Genomic DNA, 25,151 nt, shown 5'->3' with positions numbered 1-25,151 from the left:
TTATAATGATATTGAAAGTAATTTTAGATAGACTTAATTTGAGTGAAAGATGTGTGACTTCCAATGTAGGTATATCAGGTTCCAACTTTTAGACAATGATCAATTTTCGAAATTAAACCAAAAACAAAATGTGTAAGTTATTTTGAGTTTCTCTGTGTAGAATTTGGAGCAGCATTCTGAAGAAAGCAAGGACAAAATAATGTGTAAGCAATACAATGAACATTTATCATAAGGAATCTAATTTCCATAACTTAAGCTCAGAAAGAAAGAAAACTGAACAAAAAGGCAATAAAAGAGAAAAACATACTTCCTAATCACCGCATATTTTCTCAAGACATATGTATTCAGAAGGGAAGTGGATTGGGAAGAAGTCCTGAGATGATGCTCAGACCAGAGTCCCTGCGCGATCCTATTAGGCAAGGGAAAAGATGTAACCATACTTTAAATTCTCAATTGCCTCGAGTTTTAGTCACTATAACTTATTGAAATTATTGTACATGGGATTAGGTTAAGTCATAAAGCCCACTTTCAGTAATAATTTAAACTTAAACTATTTACTTACACAAAAGAACAAACATATCTTAAAAGTGTCTAATTTATTACAGACAAGAACAAACAATTTAGGGTGGATCAACTGCCTCTGGAAACAGTAAGAGGAGCTCTGTAATTACATCAAGGTGTATACACACTGAATAAAGGTCATTTTCCAAAGCAAATTAAAACAATGATGTCAACTCCTACCTAGTGCAGGATGTTTCTTAGTTATTATTATATTGAAAGTAATTGCCCTGTTCTCCTTGCCATACTAGACACGTGTTTTCTAAAAAAAGTAAAAAGTCACAATTTTAATATCCCAATTTCTTTTTTTTATAAAGATTTTATTTATTTATTCATGAGAGACATACAGAGAGAGAGGCAGAGACACAGGCAGAAGGAGAAGCAGGCTCCTTGCGGGGAGTCCAATGCAGGACTCGATCCCAGGACCCCAGGATCATAACCTGAGCCAAAGGTAGATGCTCAACCACTGAGCCACCCAGGAGTCCCAATCTCCCAATTTCTACTTCTGATACAGAGATCCTTTAAAATTATTTTATCATCCATATTATTCACTCATTGAATATACACACAAATGTCACAAAATAAAATTCACTAGGAATTAATTCCAGTATCATGGAATAACTTGGATCAAATTAAAACATGTAAGTAAATGGGCAGGACTATAGCAAGCTGCCTTATTTTAATAAGTATATGATTCAACCACAAATTATGCAAAAGGCAAAATAATAAAGAGGGCTCCCTTCCCTAGCTAAACCCAATCGACTTGCCTTCTTGCTTCCTCTGAGAGGCTGACTGTGACTCCCTTGCCTAGATCATTCTTGTGACTACTGGCTCATGATATCCAGTTACTTTTCCTTACAGAACTTACAATTTTACACTTATTTCTCTGTTTGTTTAAGCCGGAAGTTCTGTGTACACCAAGATATATGCAGCTGTAGCACCTAACAGGATAGGACTTCACATATATCAATAATTTCTGAAGGAATAAGGTAGACACAAAGAGTGGTATACAGTCTCTGTGGGATAAACAAAGACAATACGGCCCTGACCACAAAACAGCTGCCAGTGCCTAAGCCAAAGCTTTAAATACCACAGTTAAAAATGTAATAATCTTAAGAGCCCTAATGCATTTCAGCATATTTGCACAATCTAGTAATAAAAATAAAGAATGCTTCTGTCCTAAGAAAGATACATTATCTGAAAAAAGAGAATCCTAATAATCACTGAAGACTTTGTAATACATATGCTAAATAAAAATCCTAAAGAATTAAATCCAGCAACTTATTAAAGAGTATGAAGTCCACATGACCATGTAGGATACACCTCAGAAAAGCATTAGAAAAACTTTTGTATGTAAACAGACAAATGGAGAGGGAAGGTACATGACTTTCAACAATACTTAACATCCATTTCAACTATTCATAGCTATTCCCTATAATGTTCTTAACAAAAACTATATACATCACAGAAATTTAGTCTCTTGGTGCAATTATCCACTAAGCTTTAATGATATCATGTCTAAAAGTGGTAACTATGTCACTAAAAAGAAAGTGCTTGTACTTCTTCAGGCAAATTATGGGTGATTTCAAGCCTATCTCTAAATATTTCCAAATATTACTTCAGACACAACATGAAAAGCTTTGGAAATGTGCTATGTTCTATTCTCTGAAAAATTAAGTTATACCTTCATAATAATCCTCCTATTCATAATATTCTAAGAAATGTAGTGGTAGTAAATTCTGGAGAACTTAACACTAGTGAATCTATTTCTTCCTGTATTAGTTTATCAGTCCAATCTTTTCTCTACCACTCCCCACCCACACCTCTGCTCCACTCAGCTGTGTATGTGCCCAATTCCCACCCACGGATCACATCTTTGTTCATGTGGGGCCCCCCAGCACACAAACACATGCATATCTAGAATTGCACTCCTTACCCCTCTTCACTATTCAAAGGCTCTCTCTCCTTTAAGCCCAAGGTAAAATTCCTTTCTTCATGAAGACCATATGAGTACCACTCATCTGACCACATAGTAACACTGGTATTCCTAAAGTACTGTATGTTTTACAACGTACTTTCAATACCATCACTTAATATACAGTTATTCTCACAAAAAGTTCATTCACTTAGTGCTCATAAAACTCCCCGACCATTGGCATTATTTGTTCTCATTTTACTGAGGAGCAAAGATAGAGAGCAGCTATGGAACTAGTCCTCAGACACGTGGTATTAATCCTGTAAAAACCAGAAAGCTAGCTCTTACAACTACAAGACTAATGCTTTTCCAACTACCCCAATGCTTTCTCCCATTTAATTTTTGTCTAATTTTTCTATGTATTTTTATCTTCTCTTTACTAATGAGTTGAAGGACCAAAGGGTACATTCACCTGTATTCTCTACAACACCCAGAACATGGCCAGGCATATAGAAGGTGTTAACATCCCAGATTCTATCTACCTCATTTGTCTTACCTTCTCCAAGAGAAGTCTCAGAAAGTAGCGAAAAAAAAAAAAAAGAAAAGAAAAGAAAAGAAAAAAGCAAAAAGCATGAAAGACATAAAAAGTGGGGACAATAGCTAGTATGCTGAAAATATATTTAAAAAAAGGAAAGGAATGAAAACAAGTTTTACCCTAAAACAAAAGTAGCAAATGCCTTAATTCTTACTTTGTTCCATCTTACCATTCCACGTATAGAAATTACAAGAAATCCCAAGGCTAGGAGAATGGGAATATAGGTAGAAAGAACCAAGAGATTAAAATTCTAGGTAGAGTAGAAGGACTTTAAGACCCTGGGATGTGTGAGGTTTCAGGAGCCTCAGCTTTTGAGAAAAGGGCTGGTCTGGAGACCAAAGTCAGTAGAGTAAAGCTCCATATAATGAGTATTTTAGGCTTTGTGGGCCATACGGTCTGCCACAACTGCTCAGTTCTGCTGTGGCACAAAAAACAGCCACAGATAATATACAAACAAATGTGCATGCTATGTCCAATAAAACTTTATTGACCACTTAAAATTTGTCACATTTGTCAAATGTTCTTTTCACTTTCAGTTCTATTTTCTGCCTAACTTAACCAGAACACTTATCACCCCATGGCAGCTATTTATATCCATTTATAAAGGCAGTTTGGGTTGTCATTATGACTTAGAGGCACTAGTGACAAGGGTTCATGGATGTTAACATCCAGCAAGCAAGGGGCAATCCTCACCAACAAAGACCTGTCCTGCCCAAAATGCCAACAACACTGTTACTGAGAAACAGGGTGGCTTCCCCCACCACGCCCTCCCACCCCCACAAGCCACTTACATTATCACGAAGTACAAATGAAACTAAGCAGTTCGAGATGACACTGACCATCACTCACTCTGTTTTCTCTTTTCATTAGGCAGCACGTACACACAGATACACATACAAACATTGACATGTGCAAACACAGGCACACAGATTTCAGGGCAAAATAAAAATGTCCATTCCACCCCCTCAATTATGCTGCTTTTATTTTGAAGACATTGTCACGGCTGGCAGCAGAGGCTTTGCTAAGTGAAATGTGCTTTATGCCTACAGGACACACAAAGGTTTACAGACACAAGTGAGCTGTTCTCCACTGGCTAAAAGGAAGCAGCAACCAGTGGGCATCTACTTCACTGTCATAAGCTTATTGAATTCTCTCTCCTCCCTCATTTTTCATCTCTTTGATGTACTTCTCCTACAAATAAAGGGTAGCACCACCCAGATCCTCCATTTTGGGATCACAGGAAAGTTGGCACCCAACAAATCAATGGTTTCTTATAACTTCTAAGCATATCGCTTAATTCAACTTCAGCTTGGAACAGACTGAACAGACACAGCCCTGCTGCAGCTGTTGGATAGGAAGCATTACAAGATAAAAACTTGGTTTAAAGTCACTATGGTTAATAAATGACATTGATTCCGCCAGTTTAAAGGCAACCTTAACAGCATGCTGGCGAACTAGCACAAGGAAGGAAGCAAAGAGAATGGGCCCAGGGGTTGCACGAGGGCAGGGTGAGGTAAGCCCTATGCTGAGGTAAAGAACAGCTGGTGATCAAGCCAAGTAGGTTAGCACACTCATTTATCGGACAGAAATGTCAAAGTGTTTAACTACTTTGCTCCCAATTAGATTCCTAATTTACTATGGCTTCAAGTTTAATGAGCTTTATAGTTATCAGCTTGTTCATTTGATAAATATTTATTAAGCATCTATTCTGGGCCAGGTAGTATTCTAGGTACTGAGGATGCAGCATTCAACAAGATATAAAACGACCCCTACTGTTTTTCTAGATCTTATATTCTAGAATGTTTGCATGCAGGAAGAAGGCAGAGAAAGACAACAAACCTAAGTTAAAATATGATGAGTGCAGATGAAAAAAAAAAAAAGTGGAGGGATGTGAAAGGGAGTGACTCCAAATGTGTGGTCAGAAAAGACCTCTCTAGAAAGGTATTTTAGCTATGATCTGACTGACAAAATGTGGTCAGCTAAGATATGAGGAAAGTTCCATTCCAGACAACAGAAGAGCCCAAGCCAAGGAAAGGCCTAACACCTCATTTTGAAGAAAGAAAACCAGCATGGTTACGGCAGCAGGAGGAAGGAGAATGAGGGGTACAAGAGGCAAACTAAGCCATGATATCTTAGGAACTAGGAGGCCATGGTTATGACTGTGGCTTTAATTACATGTGTGATGGGGAATCTGTAGAGTTTTAATGCAACACATAGACACAATTTACATTTTCAAAAGATCAATCAGGCTCAGGGAAGTATAAGAATGAGCACAGGGAACAGGAGACTACCTGAATGATCCAGGTAAGAGATTAGTAGTAGATTAGATGACAGCAATGAAAAGAGAGAGGATAAAAAAGATTTAAAATATACTTGAAAAAAAAAGAGAAGGGCGCCTGCATGGCTCAGTTGATTAAGCGGCTGCCATCAGATCAGATCGTGATCCCAGAGTCCTGGGATATAGTCCTGTGTCAGACTCCCTGCTCACTTTCCCTCGTTCTCTCTCTCACAAATAAATAAATAAAATCTTTAAAAAAAAAAAAAAAAAGAAGAATATGTTTAAAAAATAAGGTCAACTTAACCTGGATATTAGGAACAAAAGAAAGAAGAGAATCCATGATGACATCTTAGTTTGGGTTCCCTGGGAAACAGAGCCTAAAGCCTAAGCTTAGTCTTTTTGGGAAGTAGGATCCAAGGGAAGCAAGAGTAAGGGTAAAAAAGAGAGTGAGGCAGGAAAGAGAATAAATATAAGGCATCTGCTAAGCTGGCAATAGCTTCAAAAACAAACAGATGATTGCTAATCTTGTAGAACTTCTTCAGAAGACTGTATAAAACCTGTGTGTCTTGGAAACTGTCCAGTGAGTAGAAGAAGGGAAAATAATCTGCAGACTCCCTTCAATACTCTGTCTCCCACCAAATTCTACCCCACGTTTTAACCCCTCCCATACTTCTCGGTGTGTGACCCACTCCCTTCAGAGCATCTACAAGTCCAATCCGGCCAGTGTCAAGGTGTGATGGTCTCGGGTTGTCATTTAGGACCATAAATGTGGGCTGTTTGGTCTATAACAGCAGCAGCTGCTTCCAGGGCCTAATGGCCATAAGAACAGCAAAAAGGGCAGGCAGTTGGAAGTGACTGGGGCTGATTAGCTCTTTACTGGCACATAAACCAGTGGAACTGACTCCAGGCTTTTAGGCTTAAGTAACTGGGCAAATAGTGATGCCTTTTACTGACATGGGGAAGACTAAAAAGTACCAGATATTTGAAAGAAAAAGCAAAGTTCTGCTTAGTACATGTTCAATTTGAGATACTAATTAGACATCCAAGTGAGTATAAAGTAAGCACTGGAGATTTAGGAGTCTGGAATTCAGGTGGGAAGACAGCACTACAGATACACTGTCGGTAAGGAGAGGGTACTGAAAGCACGAGACTATATAAGTTTAAGAAGGGAAAAAATAGATATAGAAAAGAGAAGTACTGACTAAATACTATGGCCTACCAATATTTAGAAAATGAACACAAGAAGAGGAAGCAAAGATTAAGAAATGGACAGTGAGGGACACCTGGGTGGCTCAGCGGTTGAGTGTCTGCCCTCGGCTCAGGGCATGATCCTGGAGTTTCGGATTGAGTCCCACATCAGGCTCCCTGCATGGAGTCTGCTTCTCCCTCTGCCTATGTCTCTGCCTCTCTCTCTGTGTCTCTCATGAATAAATAAATAAAATCTTTAAAAAAATATTTTAAAGAAATGGACAGTGAGACAAAAGAAAAACTGTGAGCGTGGTGCTGTAGATGAGAGAGCAGTGTATTCAGGAAGACAGGGGTCAACTATGCTGAATGATGACAAGGACAATGAATGAGAAAAGAGACATAATGTCTGGAGGTTATATAACCTTCACTAGAGGGGCTGCAGTAGGCCAGTGGGAATAGAAACGTAATGGATTAGACCCAGAGGATGATTCATCAAGAAATGGAGCTGGTGGTGAAAGGCGAATGAAGAAATGGTGGGGCATGTGCAGGCAAGGGAAGCTTTTTAAATGGCTGTTATCAAGATATGCTTGTACATCAGTGAGAGGAATCCAAAAGAGAGGGAGGAACAGATGACATCTAAATGAAGCTCACAATCATTAAGTAGATCCATGCTGAAGCCAATAAAACGCATGCCACATGGCCAGACTGCCCTCAGATTCACTTTGGTAGGTATACTTTTCTAGACAAGAGACAAAATTCATGGTAAATTCTAATTATATTTCTTCTTCACACATACACACCAATTCCCACAGAGAAAACTGGACATAATCAAATATCACCATCTAGTGGCTGAAACCTTGAAAGCCAGCCTATCAAAGTTGGGACTCACACTGTGACTCTGGAAAGGTTTATCCCAGTTAGTAACAATTCTAGAAAAAGGTGTCTGAACAAAATAACTTGTAAAAAATCTTAATATTACATGAAATGTACCAATCACATATAAAATCCTAAAATATAATATCTGGAGTACATCTATCAAATGTTTCCCAGGTGCTAGGTGACATGTTAAGTTCTTTTTACAAGGACTTGCCTTTTAATTCCCCAATAGTCTGAGAGAAGTCTTACCATTTGACACAGGAGGAAACTGACACTTAAAAAGTTAATGATATACCAAAGGTTATACAGACAGAAATAACAGGATCTGAACAGAGGTAAAATGACTTCAAAATCCACACTCTTAATCACTATACTCACAATACTGTCCCTGTAAATCATCAAAATTACGTAGTGTTTAGATAGAACACCAGTTTTTGGTTACAAAGAATCATAAAGGCAGAACTTCAAATCTTAAAAACCAAGGGTACCTGGGTGGCTCAGTGATTGAGCATCTGCCTTTGGCTCAGGTTGTGATTCCGGAATCCTGGGATCAAGTCCTGCATCAGGCTCCCTAGAGGGAGCCTGCTTCTCCCTCTGCCTGTGTCTCTGCCTCTCTCATGAATAAATAAATAAAATCTTTAAAAACTATTCCATTGTAAACCAAAGTTTTTCCAGAGTAGTTAGTAATGAAGTAAACCAACAGCAGGAGACTCCGAAATGCTAAAGAACTGTGCTGCCTTTGGAGGAAGGATGACATTAACATACTTGGATTGCGCTACATTTCATGTGTCCAGATAACACTCTAAGGGCTAAATAAAACTAAATAAGAAAATATTCAGTGCAAAAAAGATAGAGGAAAGAAAGAAAAGGAAGGAAGGAGAGAAGAAAAGAAGAAAGAAAATCACAAGGAGGCAAAGGCTTGTATCCTAGGAAGTAGTAGCTCTCTCTCCTTCATCACCTTTCCTCCTTCCTCCATCTCTAGCAATTCCTCCAGAATCCTACTTCTCTACCATTCTCGTGATTAGTACTCACCCCAAGTTCAAGGTGTTCCGTATTTTGATGCACTTAATCCCTACCATCATTTTATACAAAAAAACAAAAAACAAAAAACAAGGTGACATGATTTTATACACAATTTTATAAAACTTCTGAGATGCTAACTTGAGGTAAGTTCTAACTTGAGAACTGGGAATATGTGCAACTGCAAAGTTCCCCTCCCCATTTCCAGACTGGGGACTTCTACCACTGCTCCCAGAGCATAGGAAGTAAATTAAGAGGCTAATACATGACCCTGAGACCATGACCTAGGCCAAAATCAAGAGTTGGATGCTAAACCGACTAAGTCACCCGGGCAGCCCTGATTTTTTTTTTTTTTTATCAAAGGTACTGGAGTATAATTTAAATGCCAAAACATGTACCCATTTTAAGTATCCTCTTCGATGAGTTTTTAAAAATGTACACACCTAGGTAGATATTACAACTATTCACATTAAAGAACATTATTATTATTATTATTATTTTAGATTTTATTTATCTATTCGTGAGAGACACAGAGAGTAAGAGAAGCAGAGACACAGGCAGAGGGAGAAGCAGGCTCCCTGCAGGGAGCCTGACGTGGGACTTGATCCCGGATCTCCAGGATCACGCTCTGGGCTGAAGGCGGCACTAAACCGCTAAGCCACCGGGGCTGCCCAAGAACATTATTATTAACCCAAAAAGTTCCCTATGCCCTTTCACAGTCAACCCATCCCAATTTCTAGTTCCAGACAAACACTATAGATTACAGTCCCATTTAGGGATTTACATAGATAGAATCAGACAATGTGCCCTCTTTCTTTTTCTCTGAACATAATGATTTTTGGATGCATCAATCACTCCCTTTTCATCACTCAATAGGATTGTCACTACAGATTAGATCTGTCTTTAGAGAGTTTTACATAGATGAAATCAGATAATATACATTCTTTGATTTCCTTCTCTGAACATAATAATTTTTGGATGCATCATCATTCCTTTTCATCGCTCCATAGGGTACTACCGGATGGATATACCACAATTTATCCATTTACCTGCTATGAACATTTTGATTGTTTCCACTTAATGGCCACTGTGAATAAAACTACTAGGAACACTGTTAGATAAGTCTTTCAGTGAATATATGTTTTCCTTTCTCCTGAATAAATATCTAGGAGGGAGTAGATTGCTGGATTGTATGGTAAGGTGTATGTTTAACTTTACAGGAAACAGACTGTTTACCAAAATAGTAAAACTATTTTACATTTTCATGAACAATGGCTGAAAATTTGAGTTGCTTTACATCATCACTTGATATTGTCAGTCTTTTCAATTTTAGCATTCTAGTGGTTATGTAGTACTATGCTGTGGTTTTAATTTGAAGTTTTCTGGTGACTAATGCTGAGCAGCTTTTCATGTGCTTAGTGGCCATTCATATATCTTCTCTTGTAAAGTTTTAGGTCAGCCTTTTTAACTATTTTTTAACTGGCTAGTGTGTTGCCACTGAATTGTGAGAGTACTTTATACAGTCTAGGAAAATGTCTTATATCTATTCATTATAAATGTTTTTCTCAGTCTGTAGCCTGAATTTCCATTTTCTTTTTTTTTTTTAAGATTTTATTTATTTATTCATGAGAGACACACAGAGAGAGGCAGAGACATAAGCAGGCTCCCAGTAGGGAGCCTGATACAGACCTCGATCCCAGGACTCCGGGCCTGGGATCACTACCTGAGCCAAAGGCAGATACTCAACCACTGAGCCACCCTGGTGCCCAAATTTTCATTTTTTTAATTATGCCTTTTGATAACCAGAAATTTTAACTTGGATCAGCTACGACATGAATATGAGTCATTTCTGTACCTTACATTCTTTTCATGATCTGTAGATGTCCATTCTCACACTATTAAGGCACAGCATTCAAGAATGTGGTAATGAAATAAAGTAGCCTAAGTTCTCTACATATTTTTTTGTTCCATAAAATTGTTTTGGCCAGTCTAGATTCTTTGCATTTCCATATGAATTTTAGTATAAGCTTGTCAATTACTACAAAATCAAGCCTGCTAGAATTTTTATTGGAATTACATTACGTTTATAGTTCTATTTGAGGGTCTGATAAGTGACACAAATTGTTCTAAGTGCTGAATACAGAGTAGAAAAGTCAAAGTCCCTACTGTCCTGAAGCCTACATTCCTACAGTAGGGAACCAAACAGCATATAAACAAATAGCTAAATAAGTGTGTAAGGTAACTTCAAAAAGGGAGAAATGCTAAAAGTTAGAAAAGGTTGATGTGAGGAATTCAAACGGGAAATGAGCTCAGAAAGGGGCTCACAGAAATGACAACATGCGGGCAGAGATCAAGAGGACAAGAACATAGACATCAGAAAACAGAAGATAAGACTTTTCAGACAGAGCATCATAGGACAAAGTTGTATAAAAACTGTGTTCAAAAACACAAGGAAGGACAGCATGGCTAAAACGTAGTGGAAATGAGAATGCTTAGAGATGAAGCTGATTCAGAAGACAGGGACTGAGGTTTTGTTCGTTTTTTTTTTTTTTTTTTAATTTAGCTTCACTATTCCTCCTTATATTATTTTTTATTCCTCATATTACTTAAATCAAGTTTAATATTACCTTAGGCCTTTTTAAACTATATTTCTATTTAGTTTTGGCACAGCGTAGCCAAACTGTTCAACCCACTAGATTCCTTTTATTCTGTTTAGTTATCTTCTAAAGCTGTGTATATATTATTCCAAAACAAATGCTGACCAGCAACAAACTCCATCATTTCACAGTGTTCTCCATTCAAAATAAAACACCCAACCCAGCTGATTTTGGTGAAATGACTCAATGTTTTGACATGCAGGCAGAAAACAAGAGTTATTTTGTTTATCTACAAAGTTGCTATCTCTCTTGTACCACAGGAAATTCAGAGGGACTCCCATGGTAATAACCAAATTGCTTTTTCCTCCTGCACACTAGTGTGGTCTAGAGAAAAAGGCAAAAACAAAGTTAATGAACTTTTAACAGGCATTTACAGGAATTTCTAAAGATGTTTTATGGATGTTCTGAAAGTGATTTCATAAATGTGGAAAATTTATAGTGGGTTTTCTTCTGACTAAGACAGAATGCTCAATCTTGCACAGTTTTACAAAAAAACTAATACCACATTTAGAATTCATAATGTAACATTAGGCTGTTAATTGCGCTTGATTGATATTTATTTTCCATAATTGTTTTCCAATTTGAGGTGCTAATATACTATAGTTTAGGCACCATTTGATGTTTTATATAAATATTAAAATATATCAATAAAAGATTACTCCAAGAATCAAAAATAAGAACAGACCTAGAAACTAAAATGTTGTTTCCTCAACTCTGACTCATTCATGACTAAAATGACTGACAAGGAATCTTATAACCACCCTGATCAATTTTAATTAAGGAAGAAGGAAAAAGAAAAAAGAAAAAAATTGCTTTTTGTTCAGTACTACTTTTAATTTCTCAAATGTTTCATTACCACATAGAAGATACCAGTCAAAAGCACACAGGCCTGATTTTAGATCTCTAGGTGAGCTGAAGAGTGTTCTGTCCTAAACATAGACCTATTCAGATATTACTCCCGCTGACCATACATATACCTTCTCAAAATCATCCCTAATGCAAAAAACAAACAAACAAAAAAAACAAAAAAACCACTCCTCGTGATGATCAGTATAATTCTTTTTTTTTTAATTTTTTAAAAATTATTTATTTATTTATTCATGAGAAACACACACACACACACAGAGGCAGAGACAAAGGCAGAAGGAGAAGCAGGCTCCATGCAGGGAGCCCTACGCGGGACTCGATCCCCGTTCTCCAGGATCACACCCTGGGCTGAAAGCAGCGCTAAACCGCTGAGCCACCCAGGCTGCCCAGTATAATTCTCTAATATATTTCCTTCACCAAGGATAAATGTTTCAAGATTTTTATTAAAATATGACTTTCAGCAGATATTAAACACAGAAAACAGACATAGGCATGAGATCTTTCAAATGGCTCCACTGACGACAACCTGATGTTATTTCCTCTCAATATGATACAATAGAAAGTGCAAACTTGATTATTAAGTATTCTTGTCAAAAAGTTAATCGGAATCTAAATCAAATCTCCACACTTCAGTTTAGAAGAAATGCATGAGATAGAGGAACCAGTTAAATGACATCCATAAGGGAACAATCAAATAGAAAACTGGTCTAGACTCTTCAAAAATGCCAATATCATGGAGGATAAAGTAGGGGACCTAAGTAAACACTAAAGAGATATAACAACCAAATGAAATGTATGAGCTCTGATTGGATCCTGGTTTAAAAAAAAAAAAACTGTAAGAGACATTTCAGTGAAAATTAGAAAAATCTAAATATGGACTGCATATTAGTGTTTAGTAAGAGGTATCTTTTATTCTTTTAAGTAGCCTTCCTGCCTAACATGGGCTTGAACTCACAACCTAGAGATCAAGAGGGATATGCTTCACTGACTGAGCTAGCCAGATGCCCCCAAATATTTTTATTCTTATAAAAAGCATGCTAAATTAGGAGAGAGGTGTCATTATGTCTACAACATACTTTGAAACAGATCACAAACAAATTGTAAATTTACAATTACATACGTCATACATACGTATGTGTATGTTGCACAGAAACAGATAAAGCAACTATTAGTAATTTTTGAATCTAGATAGAAGGAATACAGGGCTAAACTATTCTTTCAACCCTAATATTGATTTGAAATTTTTGAAAATAAAAATATCCTTCTCTACCTCTAGGTTATAAAGATATCCTTTCATATTTTCTTTCATTCACTGTGTAGCTTTACATTTCACACTGAGATGTTTTTTAGCTCTGTAGAGTCCATCTTTGTATGTGGTATCAGGCACAGATCATTTTCTTTGCCTATATAGAGAATTCCAGCTTTCTCTATAGAATCTATGAACTAGGGGATCCCTGGGTGGCGCAGCGGTTTGGCGCCTGCCTTTGGCCCAGGGCGCGATCCTGGAGACCCGGGATCGAGTCCCACATCGGGCTCCCGGTGCATGGAGCCTGCTTCTCCCTCTGCCTGTGTCTCTGCCTCTCTCTCTCTCTCTCTCTGTGACTATCATAAGTAAATAAAAAAAAAAAAAAAAATTTAAAAAAAAAAAGAATCTATGAACTAATGGGTCCAGACCTCATTGATTTGTGAAAGAATGATTTTTGGTCCCACTGAAAGACCTACCCAGAGATTGGGGAAAAGGAACATGAAAGTAGGAAAAAAAGGAAAACGGATAACAGTGAAGGGTGATTAGGAGAAGTATATGAGCTTAGCTGAGGAAGGGCTGAGGATAAATGAAACTACTATCAAATTCCTGTGCACCTGCATTTATTGAAGTATACAAAAGCCAATGGAAAAGGATAACTGAACACCTCTTAAAAAAAAAAAATACATGCCATCAAAGTCCTTCAGGAAACATCTAATTTGTCTGGTATATATAATAACACAAGGACAAAGTTTCCAGGAATTAAACTATCTCCTACCAATAACTTGGATTACATTTTATTTAGCGTTTACTCTTCTTCAGACAGAACAAAAATGACAGCAAAGCAGACATTCCAAGCATCTTAAAGACTCTTCTACAAACTTTCCGATTCCAGGAAAATGTTTAAAGGTGTCTTTAAAACTTTTATTTATCTGATTAATTTAGCACCCAGATCAGATGTTTAAACATGAATTAACAGATTCTTAACTCTTCATCTCCTTACTGACAGCAATGTAAACTGTTCTCCATAAGAAAACTCTAAAAACATACCTTTTATTTTCAGCCAAACTAGCTCCTTCATCCTTCAGCTGCTTACTTTTCTCAGCACAGCCCTCAAGGAGAATTTCTTTCCTACGTTTAATGGCATGAAGCCAGTTTCCTTCTTCATTCTCAGCTACATCCTTCTCATCGGCAGCTTCAGCTTCAAATTGCTGGGAAGTGACCTTCGAGACCTTCTCACCAATTTTCCTCTTCCATCCAAAGGAAGCCATTCTGGAAAATTATTTTAAAAACAGCTTTAAAATTCAAACTTGGCCTTTTGTAGAAGTTCTCCAAATTACAGATCAAAATGGGAGAACAGAATGAGACGGTCACCACTTTTTAAACACCTAATTAAGTAGTGGATCAAAGCAATAGTCAACAAAGGGTGCTAACATCATAAAGAAAGCCAACTGGACTATAGTATCTCCTGGTGAAAGTGCCATACCACCTATGGAGTACCTATGAAGGTCAAAAATTTTGACCTACGAAGTCAAAAATTAATCCTGAATCATATCAAGCCTACCAAATTCTACCAAGTTATAAGAAACATGTGATGTGACATAGATGAGCATGCTAGATAACACATCAGAGATGAAGACAGCAAATAACAAAAACTAAAGAAAAATAAAACTGGTTTCTTCAAAAAATAAACTTCCAGGGACAAAGAGAAAGATGGAGATAAAAAGAGACTTCAGAGACATACTAACCAAATATAATGCATGCATCTTGTTTAGCTCTGGATGTCAACAAACCAATGAGGAGGAAACATTTATGAAATAATAAGGAAATTAGAACACTGATTTGATATTTGATGATATTAAGGAATTACTGCTATTGTGGAAGCCATGATAATAGTATTATAATCAAGTTTATAATAAGAATGCTTATCTTTTAGAAATATATACTAAAATATGTCACATGAAATTATATGATAGCTAGAAATTGTTTCAAAGTGATCACCAAGGGTAGGGATGCAAGAGAGGAGAAATATAGATGAAAAGATTGCTCTGAGCTGATAACCAATAAAGTTAGGTGATACGTACACAGGATTCCTCGTACTTTCCTTTCTCATACACATTTGAAATTTTCCACAATAAAAAGTTTTTAGAAGAGCCAAACTTGGTAAATAACCTAATTCACAAGAAAACTATTAGGTGAATTTAAAAGGTAACAAATGTTAAACTGTTTTGTAAATCAAAAGAAAGGATAAGAAAGAAAGGACAATTGATGGAACAATATTAAAGAAAACCAAAGAAACATTCAACAAGTATTTATTTAGAGAAGGGATTTACTGAGGGATCCAAGAATTCTTAGTAGTTACATGGATGTGCTTAAAGACATCGAGAAACTCCTGGAATTGTATGTAAATTTTTTCTATATCTATGTGCATTCTGGAGAAGGGTACCTAACCTTTCATTCCATTCTTAGGGAGTCTATAACCCTGAGGTGATTATGATCTACGGAGTAATCAACTAGGGGGATAAGGAAAAGCAATGAAGCAGAGGTCTTTATAAAATTATCAAAGAAGGGCATTGTGAGAGTAAAGGAGAGAGGAAAAAGAAATAGTGGATAGGTTCTAGCAGATGTCAGGTTTTCATTACTGATGCACATGGCTGAAGTAAAATATAAGTCATCAACAGAAGGAAGGGGACAAAAAAGGAAAAGTGACTATGAAGTTATTCACATGGAAAGGCCTAAGATAGTGGCAGAACTTGGAGGGGTAAGAAAATTACAGGTCATGTGCCTAAGTTCCTAATGAATACAAGGAAGTTTCAATAAATTACAGCAATCAAGAAATACACAGACAGATATGGGTGAACCACATATCTGAGAAGAGATTGCTCAAAAAGCCTAGAGGAGTAATGGATTATAAACTACACTAGGGAAAGGACAATGCCAAACTCTCTCCCCAGACCCATTATAAAATAGGAGAATGAGTTCCCTATGTTTGAAGATGATTCTAAAGAACTTAGGGGAAGAATCAAGAAATGGCTCAAAATGAAGTGTGGTTACTATGGAACAGAAGGCCCGAGGCACAGAGTGAAGACAATGTAAGAGAATAAATCATTAGGAAGGTCTCGGTAAGATTTCAGGATAATATATCTCGATCAGAACTCTTGTATTTATGATATGATTGTCCCTAAAGGCGACAAGAATGAGGACGATCACATTTTTCTGGCTTCAAGTTTCCAAATGGAACTTTGTTTCTAAATCATCAATGTGAGGAACCAGGTAGTGTGGGAATCCTGTTAACAGAGGAAAACCTGGTGCATTCACTAAAGGCAAACTACACTAGAAATCACTGGTCAGGTCTACTTATTATTGGGAGCAGGGGTTAAGGTGGAGAGGAAAGGAAAAAGGAACAGAGAGACCCACATATATTTTTCAAGAATTAATAGGTAATCAGACTCCCATTACCCTCCCTCATCCTCCAATCTAAACCATTGTTCTAAATGTCAAAGACAGGTACAGGCCAAGACCCCAGATGGTGGTTCTCAACCATATATGAAAAAGCCACACACAACACCGCCTCAGGTGTTTCTGCCATCTTCCTTCACCAATCCTTTAAGCTCCTCTAGAGAGCAGAGGCTGCGGACATCAGGAGAGAATGATGTCACAGGAGTATAAAAGGCCTGATGACCACTAGCAGTTGACAAGTTTAGCCTTGAAGAGAGCGAAAAGAGTACATCCACGCTATTGAATGAAAAGTACAGACAAGTTCAGGGGTAGGGGGAAAAGATAATGAAGGATCTCACACTCCTGAGCTTCACATTTCCCAGAGAAATAGGCAGCTAGTCATCTGCTCCCAGTAAACAGAAAAGAAATAGATCTGGGTACTTGAGAGGAATAGAAAAGTTCCGAAATAGACACTACAGAGAATGGAAAAATGGGAAACGCAGCAATAAGGGATGAATAAAGATAGTGGTGCTAAGGGCCCACTGGGGCTGAAAGGCATCAATCTGTTACCAAGGCGATTTGCACAGCCTTGTACTTTCTTCAGAATTGTCTAGAGACCACAAAAGTATAGTCAATACACTCCAGAATAAGTGCTATTAGAGAGTAAACAAAGGATTCTAGGACTTCAGTGGAGACACTTGAGGCTTCCTGGAGGGGAGGCTGAGAAGTTTTAAAAAAATAAAAGTTAGGGCAGCCCGGGTGGCGCAGCGGTTTAGCGCCTGCCTTCAGCCCAGGGCCTGACCCTGGAGACCCCGGATCGAGTCCCACGTCGGGCTCCCTGCGAGGACCCTGCTTCTCCCTCTGCCTGTGGCTCTGCCTCTCTCTCTCTCTCTGTCTCTCATGAATAAAATCATTCATAAATAAATAAAATAAAATAAAGAATAAAAGGCTAAAAAGTGACTCCTAGGACATCTGCAAAACACTCTCTAGCCTGGAAAACTTAACACTCTCAGAGTTGATTCCGATACCTTAATTAGTGTAAGTTTAATGTTCCTCTAAGGTTATCTGAACGTGAAATTGAAACTTCGTATAAATAAGACTTATCTGAAAAAAAAAATAAGACTTATCTGAATCTATCGTTGGGTGCACAAGGCACCTACTAGCCTTTACTTTTTTTTTTTTTTTTTAACTCGGACAAGAAGTCGTAGGGGCCAATCGTAATCATACAGGTTTCACGTTCAACTCAGGAAACAACACAGATTCGTCTCATAGACCTGAGGGCTCATCAACACCCTAAAGCTCCACACCGTGCCGTGCTCTACGTTCTTTTGCCGGTACGACCCCGACAGCGGGCATTCGAATTACTGTGGGCGCTGGACAGTTCCCCGGCCACGCGGCACGCGCGTCTGTCCTCGCTGCACCGCAGGACGCAGCGCCCAAGGCGAGAAACCACCGGGTGAACAGCGGCAGGAAATGGGAACAGCACCTCCGGGGGCCGGGACGGCTTCGGAGCGGAGAGTCAAGCGGCAGCGTGCCCGGAAGTGTCACCGCGGAGAGACCCGTCTTAGCGAGCTCCCGTGCGAGGCTCAGGAAGGCGGCCCCGGGCGCCACCTCCCGCCGCTGAGGGCCGGGCCGGGCCGGGCCGCCGCTCCTGCCGCCGCGTCCGGGAGGGCCCGACCCCTCAGGATCGTGCGTCTCAGGAGACCCACCTTAGCGTCCCGCGCTGCCACAGCCCTGTCGGGCCGCAACTCCGACGCCTCCAGGCCCCTCGTCCCCTCCCGGCGAGACCCACCAGCCTCCTTCTCCGGCCCTTCCTCCGGCTCCCACCGCAGTCGGCGGAGCCCCAGGTACCTGCTGACCACTCCCCTGGTCCCGTGTTTACATTGTGCTCGCCCTTTGCCCACCGGAAACGGAAACCAACACGCCCGACCTCCCAGCGGCCTGCCTTTGGTGGGGGCACAGGTCTCCCGAGAAACCGGCCTGGCCGACCCGGGGCGTCGGAACCGCGCAGAGAAGCGGGCCGGGAAGAGGCGACTCTCGGAGCCCTACCGGTTGCCGGGTTGCCAATCCCGGTCTCCGGACCACAAAGCCCAGAAGCCACTGCGGCCGTCCGCACGCCCGTTGCCTTCTGGGATTTGTAGTCTGGGCCACCGGGGCCCGGAGCCCCTGGCGCGCGGGCGGCCGCGGGGCGTGAGCGCGGGAAACTACGGCTGCGCAGGTGGAGGTGCGCACAGAGGGAGGCAGCCCCCGCCAGTCCGCAGGTGAAACAGACGAGGCTCCGGGGAAAGGGTCTGGGGGGTGAGGGGGTGGGAGGGGGGACATAGCACTGGATATAGTGCTTGGTGCGCAGTAAGCTATGTGAGGGGATAGAGCATTACGATAGAACCTTGCCCTAAAGGACTTTACAGCCTAGCCAAGGGTCTGGCCAGACGCAAAGACAAGCACACCTCCACGGGGAAGGGAGGCCCGTGGTGCCACTGTAGGCCCCGTAGGAAAAAAACAAGTCAGCTGGGCCCAGACGAATTTTAACTTGAAAGGAGCTGTGGTGTGTGTCTTGCAAATAATAAAAGTGGGGAAATGGAACACAGGGAACTGTTAAGGAAACGGAAAAATTAAGATCATTAATTTATTGATGTAGCTATCCTGTGCAAAGGGAGACCGTCTTTGTACACCAGGCTTTCTCAATCTCAGCATCGTCTTTCAGACTGCATGATCTCCTATGCGCCGTAGGAGGTTTAGCAGCATCCCCGGGAATCTACCCACGAGATGTCATCAGCATCCACCACCACCAGCTGGGACAACCAAAAGTTACTCCAGCCATGGCCAAATGTCCCTGGAAGAAAAATTGTTCCCCTACCCCTACCCCATGGAGGACCGCTGCTTGTGGAACAATGATTCTCCAAAGTGATCCTCAGGCGCTGGAGGGTTGCCAAGACCTTTACAAAGTATTTTCGTGTTGACAGGAAAACATCATTTGCCATTTTTCATAGTGTTGACATTGCCCTGTTAATAGAAAAGCAGTGGTGGGTAAAATTGATGGCAGCTCAGCTGGAAGCAAGGCAATGATACCAAACCGTGCTTGTCACTGTACTCTTCACCATACTCATAGTACCCCACCCCCCCCCAAAAAAATCACTCAAGAATATCCATGAAGCAGTAAAAATCATTTTATTAAAATGACCCTTGATAGTCATAAAGTACGTCTGCTGTGTGTTGGCATATGATATCTCAAGTAAAAGCACTTGTGAACTAGATACATTTTTGGGGAATACAACTCTTATTTTAGAAAAGCAACCAGCTCTCCAGATTTTCAGGCCTTATGAAAATGAACAGAGCCTGTTACTTCAAGAAAAACAATTGATGGTGTTGCCAATAATATAGTCATATCATAGAAATATATAGGAGCATATAACTTATGATATTAATTATAAAGGACACAAAGGTAGATGAATGTTTCTTATTATGGGTGGGGGTCGACACGTCTATGTTCACTGCAAGCCTAAAACAGGAAAATTTATAAGTCTTTTAAAATATATATATATCCCCCCAAAAAATAAAATAAAATATATATATCTCCCTGACAAGACACTCAGAGCAGGATTTATGCCTGTGGTCACATTCTTAGTGCTTGGTTCACAGTAGCTATTTGAGGGGATATAGTTTGGAGAGTGAATAATTAAGTGGAGCTTGAAGTTGTACCGCTTTCTAGGGTTCTTTCCTAAAACTCTCCAATAATTTTACTCTGGTAAAGGCTACCTCCAACACTGAGTTTTCACACTTCACCCATCAATTCCCTACTTACTTTGGCCTGTGAACTTAATGTACCTAAATATATTTAATGCATTTCCCATGCTGTTTATTGACAATATGATCATTTTCCAAGTTGCTAGAAATCCTCTAAATTCATCATAGTTAACATTTATTGGCATTCACAATAAATAGAACAGTCTATTTGTCTACAGTAGAACAGTTCAATAAGTATTGATTTTTTCAAACGAGAATTTATTATACAATTTTATACAGTCAGGGTAAAGAAGTATCTAGAGCAATTTATAAGTTCCCTAAAGAACAATCTTAGGTGCTATTCATAACATTCTTTTTTTTTTTAAGATTTTATTTATTCATGAGAGAGAGAGAGAGAGAGAGGCAGAGACACAGGCAGAGGGAGAAGAGGCTCCATGCAGGGAGCCCGATGTGGGGCTCGATCCCGGGTCTCCAGGATCACGCCCCAGGCCAAAGGCAGGCCCTAAACCGCTGAGCCACCCGGGCTGCCCCATAACATTCTTTAGTACTGTTTTCTTTTGTTACAATTGTCAAACTATTTTAAAGATTTAGAATGCCAACAATCTAGCACAAGCTCTAACAATGCTGTTTGGAATATGAGATTTCATTATTGAATTCTAACAGTAGTGGAATTCTAACCAAATCCAATGTTTACAACCAAGGAAAACTGGTAACCACTTAGGCTTTTATTGCATATATCTTAATATTTTGTTCAGGTGGTTAATTTTTAGATGAAATTTAAAAATCAGTAATTTAGCTGAGACAATAATTATTGTTTAAGTGTTAAAATCTATTTAAGCACCATATTTCATAGACACTTTGTCAAAAGGTGCACAGGTGATCAGCTATGAACAGGTGTTTTAGCTTTCCCTGGAGTTAAAAAAATTAAGCACAATGTAACGTGAAAAGTGTTTTTTATCATCCATTTTCTAAGTCAAAGTATTTTAAATTATATACTTAAATATACCCAAATCAAAACATACACGGACACTTCTCAGAAATACTTTACTACAAAGATTGATTTCTACCCTATTACCAATTTATAGTTGTATGTGGAACTTCATTCATTTTGTCAGAAGAAGTCACCATGAAAATGAGACTTCTGCTGTGAGTGGAGAAGATGGACTGGAGATAAGGGGAAAGAGTTAAAAAACACACATTTGTCTTTCGTTCCAAGGGTGCCAGTCAGAGCACAGATGCAGAGTTCTACATCTAGCCACAGTCCATCAAGCATTCATTCAGTGTGAATGGTAGCACTGCAAGGTCAAAAAGCAGGGAACGGAGGGTAGAGGGTGAGAGCACAGGACTTTTGATATAAATCATTTAAAACTCTGAAAAACTTACAAAAGCATCTCAAGAGAAAATATAATCAAAGTAAAAGCAATGGAGTTTATTTCAGCGAAATTAAATTAGATATATTAAGCTCCCATATCCCCCAACCTGGTAGAAAAGTTCCTCTCTGTGAGAAATCACTTATTTTAATGGCAAAATTTTTACATATCAGTAAAATCTGTTATATTTAAAACTATTTATACAGTACATTTCTGGCAAAAACCTTATACATCTTTCAGTTGTCGAGACAAAGTAAAAATATGGTTGCATAAAATCACAAAAAATATAAATTGCTGAAAAGATAATAAAAAAAGATTAAAAATCCTTTGCATTGACTCCCTTATATCATCAGTTAGTAAGAATTTGCAAACTACAATAAATTTTTGAAAATTCTGATGCAACCTTGACATTTTCAACCAGAAGTTGTCATTTCAAATATCCCAGCTTAAAAAAGAATTTACTGAAATAATCTGTGCATTTATCATACTATTTGTACAAGTGCAATATTTAAATATCTTCAAAATAAAATTCAGTAACTAAAAGGAATCACAATAACTTAACAAGAAGCAAAGTTTACAAAATTAACAATTTTTAGAAGGTCCGATTTAATTGGTTCCTCCTTTTGTTTCCTCACCCCCAACAACAGCTTATACAGACATTATGATGATGTTTTAGTTCTATATACAAATCTGTAACCTTAAAAATACAGTCTTCTGTTCTTAACATCAGGAACATAATGCTGCATTTATAGACCCTACATCAAATCAGTATCCCCAAAACACAGGGCCACATACAAGTTATAAATACAGTTTTGAACTTATTATTTAAATTGAACTCCTATTACTTTATACAGCTTCTAAGTTGAACAGACAAGCCCTGGACAAAAAGAAGCACGGTATTTCTTTTGAATTCAGTGCAAGTTTCTAGGGGTGCTGGAACCAAATCTACAACTACAGTTAACTACACAAGTTATCAAGACTCTTGAGTACATTATCATCTGGTTACATAGGTGCTCACTGTATTTGCCAAAAAAAGTTCTATAATACAAAGTTATTAAAGGAGAAATATGGTAGCTCTTTTGCAATGGAAAAATAATTGAGACCAAAAAAAATCAATGCTTGAAGTTAAAATAGTATAAGGCAATTATGGGTGCTAGAGTATCTTTTATTTCTTATTAGCATACACATGACACCAATTTTAACTGAGATGACTTTAAATCCTCATTTACAACTGTTATGGAATGCTACTACTGGGAAAAAGGAAAGAGCAAGGAAAAGAAAATATAGATCTTACAAAAAGATTAATTAAGCATCTTTAGGCAGTTCCTAGAATGCTACTTTTTTTTTTTTTTAGAATGCTACTTTTTAAAGTGATTAAAATCCAAAATAAATGTGACCATTAGAAGCACTAACTGATCTGTTCCATATTTTATTGAAATAATGTTGTTATGCAGATATAACCAAATGCAATGTGTAAACTTTCACTGAATTCTGGTTTGAAATAACAAGCTATAAAAGTATTTGCAGGACAAATGGGAAACCTAAATATGCATGATTAGATGACATTAGGGAATTAGTAATTTTATAGTAGTGGTATTTTTTTTAGGAAAATGTCATTATTTTTAGGAGAGGCTTGAAGTGTTGAGGGTGATTAAGTATGTCAGCAACATCCAAATGGTTCAGGGGAGAAAGCATATATATATACCTACATATATATATGTATATATATAAATACACACATACACACTTCTATATCTATATACATATATAGATATAAACCAATCATGGCAAAATGTTAACCAGTGTGGAATCTAAGTGGTAGATACACACGTGATCACCCTACAGCCTTTCAATTTTTCTGTTTTTAAAAATGTTCATGATAAAATTTGGGAGAAAAAGTCTTATCTGAGCATTTAAACAGTTTGTAAGAAATGTTCTGTGTGCTAAATCAATTTAAAAGATACATAATTGAATGACTAGAAATTTTTTATATACATTCAATACTGACATGAGCAGCAGAATTTGAGATTGACAAAAACATGATTCATTAAAAAAAAACACGATTCATTTATAGTATATGCAACTCAGCTCATGACAAAAAGAAATTTATGTACAGAATATAGTGAGAAAAATTGTAAGATTTACCTAAGTGCCTAGAGTAACTGAATATATAGGTTCTGTGTGTTCTTGGACTTACCAAGCTACAGAGAAGAATTTTAATTGTGTCTAATATCTCTGATGTGCTTACCAGATACTAAAGAATATTAAAGGAGGAGATATGGAAGATCATCCAGACATGACTACTGTCGAAAGATACTTGTTATTTAAGAAAATAAGGAGCCCCCAAAACAAAACTTCCTATAAAGGTCTCTGGGGATTCTAAGCAAATATTTATTGAATAAATTTATGAAGCAGTTATATAACATATCGACATATAACAATATATGAAGGCCTTTATGGTAAATTAATATTCTACAAAGCCCTGTATACACTAAATATAAAATAGCCAAAAATCAAGTGAGCCTGAGAGACCTATAATTCATTATGAATATTACATTATGCTATATGCCTACTGAACAATGAACAACAAAATTATCTTAATTCATTTTTGCACATTAGGCTTTTAACTATGAATCATATTCCAATTCCTGTGCAAACTGCATTCCAAAAGGCCAATCCTCAGTTATAATTATGTATAACTTGATTATAAATGGAAGCATTTGGCTATGATTTATTATGCATGCTTATTGCTATCAAAGAAATAAGCAAAGTTTTAGGTTTACTGTGCAAGAATTTTAATTAGATTTGCACACATCTCAAAAAATTCTATTGTGTGACTTCCAGGTCTTGGAGTTAAATCAACAGGAGAAGAGTCAAGTGAGGTCACAGATGAGGTAAGAGAAGCTTCTGAGGATTTTCCTTGAGCCTCAGCATCTGAATCATTCCTTTGGCAAGATCGATAGTTGCTAACTGATCCCGATCTCTGTGGAGTAGCAGTCCCTGATTTGGCTTCAGTAATTTCATCTGGGCAAAAAAAAATTTCAATGTATTATAATCCATGACACCCCCAAAAAAGTTTAATAGTATTTAATTTGCTTCTTTGAGTGAGACCACTGACCAGCTATCAAGACCATGTTTATTTTGAATTTTTCTGAAATAGAGGTGATGAGTCTGTGTTAAACCACTTGCCTTTTTTTCCTTTTATGTATTCTTCCATGTATTCTGATGGCTAATCAAGATTGGGTACAGTACATAGTTATTCATCAGTCTTGCAATCCAAAGGTAAGAGCCCAAAAAACTAGTAACATGGGTTTCAATAAACATCCTTCCTTACCAGTAAAAATTAATCCCTCTATATTAAAGTCATAGAATAAATGCACTTAAAATTTGGCAATAATCTTG

General features: G+C 38.2%; 3 protein-coding genes across 14 annotated transcripts in view; 1 reads left to right on the top strand and 2 right to left on the bottom strand.

The window, feature by feature from the left end:
• The window catches only part of TTC33 (tetratricopeptide repeat domain 33), a 34,838-nt gene extending 16,072 nt beyond the window's left edge, over nt 1-18,766 (bottom strand). The window contains exons 1-2 of one of the 4 annotated variants that reach the window (XM_072757009.1): nt 18,685-18,766; nt 14,248-14,469 (exon numbers count right to left, since the gene is read on the bottom strand). In XM_072757009.1, the coding sequence (XP_072613110.1) occupies nt 14,248-14,468 (221 nt within the window). In that variant the 5' untranslated portion in view covers nt 14,469; nt 18,685-18,766. Of the gene's footprint in view, nt 1-14,247; nt 14,470-18,344 lie in introns of all 4 variants that reach the window. The other 3 variants (XM_072757011.1, XM_026016689.2, XM_072757010.1) reach the window with 3 other exon arrangements.
• Nucleotides 15,848-19,832, top strand: LOC140598761 (uncharacterized). The gene is made up of 3 exons (XM_072757295.1): nt 15,848-15,958; nt 17,935-18,896; nt 19,340-19,832. Exons 1-3 carry the CDS (start codon nt 15,848-15,850, stop codon nt 19,593-19,595), a joined length of 1,329 nt encoding a protein of 442 aa, XP_072613396.1. The 3' UTR covers nt 19,596-19,832.
• A 1,955-nt stretch (nt 19,833-21,787) lies between these two features.
• The window catches only part of PRKAA1 (protein kinase AMP-activated catalytic subunit alpha 1), a 35,713-nt gene continuing 32,349 nt past the window's right edge, over nt 21,788-25,151 (bottom strand). For all 9 annotated transcript variants that reach the window (XM_072757006.1, XM_026016670.2, XM_026016672.2 and 6 more), the window contains one exon: nt 21,788-24,773. In XM_072757006.1, coding sequence (XP_072613107.1) covers nt 24,529-24,773 — 245 coding nt within the window. In that variant the 3' untranslated portion in view covers nt 21,788-24,528. The remainder of the gene's footprint in view (nt 24,774-25,151) is intronic.

The sequence above is a fragment of the Vulpes vulpes genome, chromosome 4, assembly GCF_048418805.1.
Source record: "Vulpes vulpes isolate BD-2025 chromosome 4, VulVul3, whole genome shotgun sequence".
In the NCBI taxonomy this organism is placed as follows: Eukaryota; Metazoa; Chordata; class Mammalia; order Carnivora; family Canidae; genus Vulpes; species Vulpes vulpes.
The sequence above is the reverse complement of the archived record's forward strand: the minus strand, read 5'-3'. Positions and strand labels throughout refer to the sequence as shown.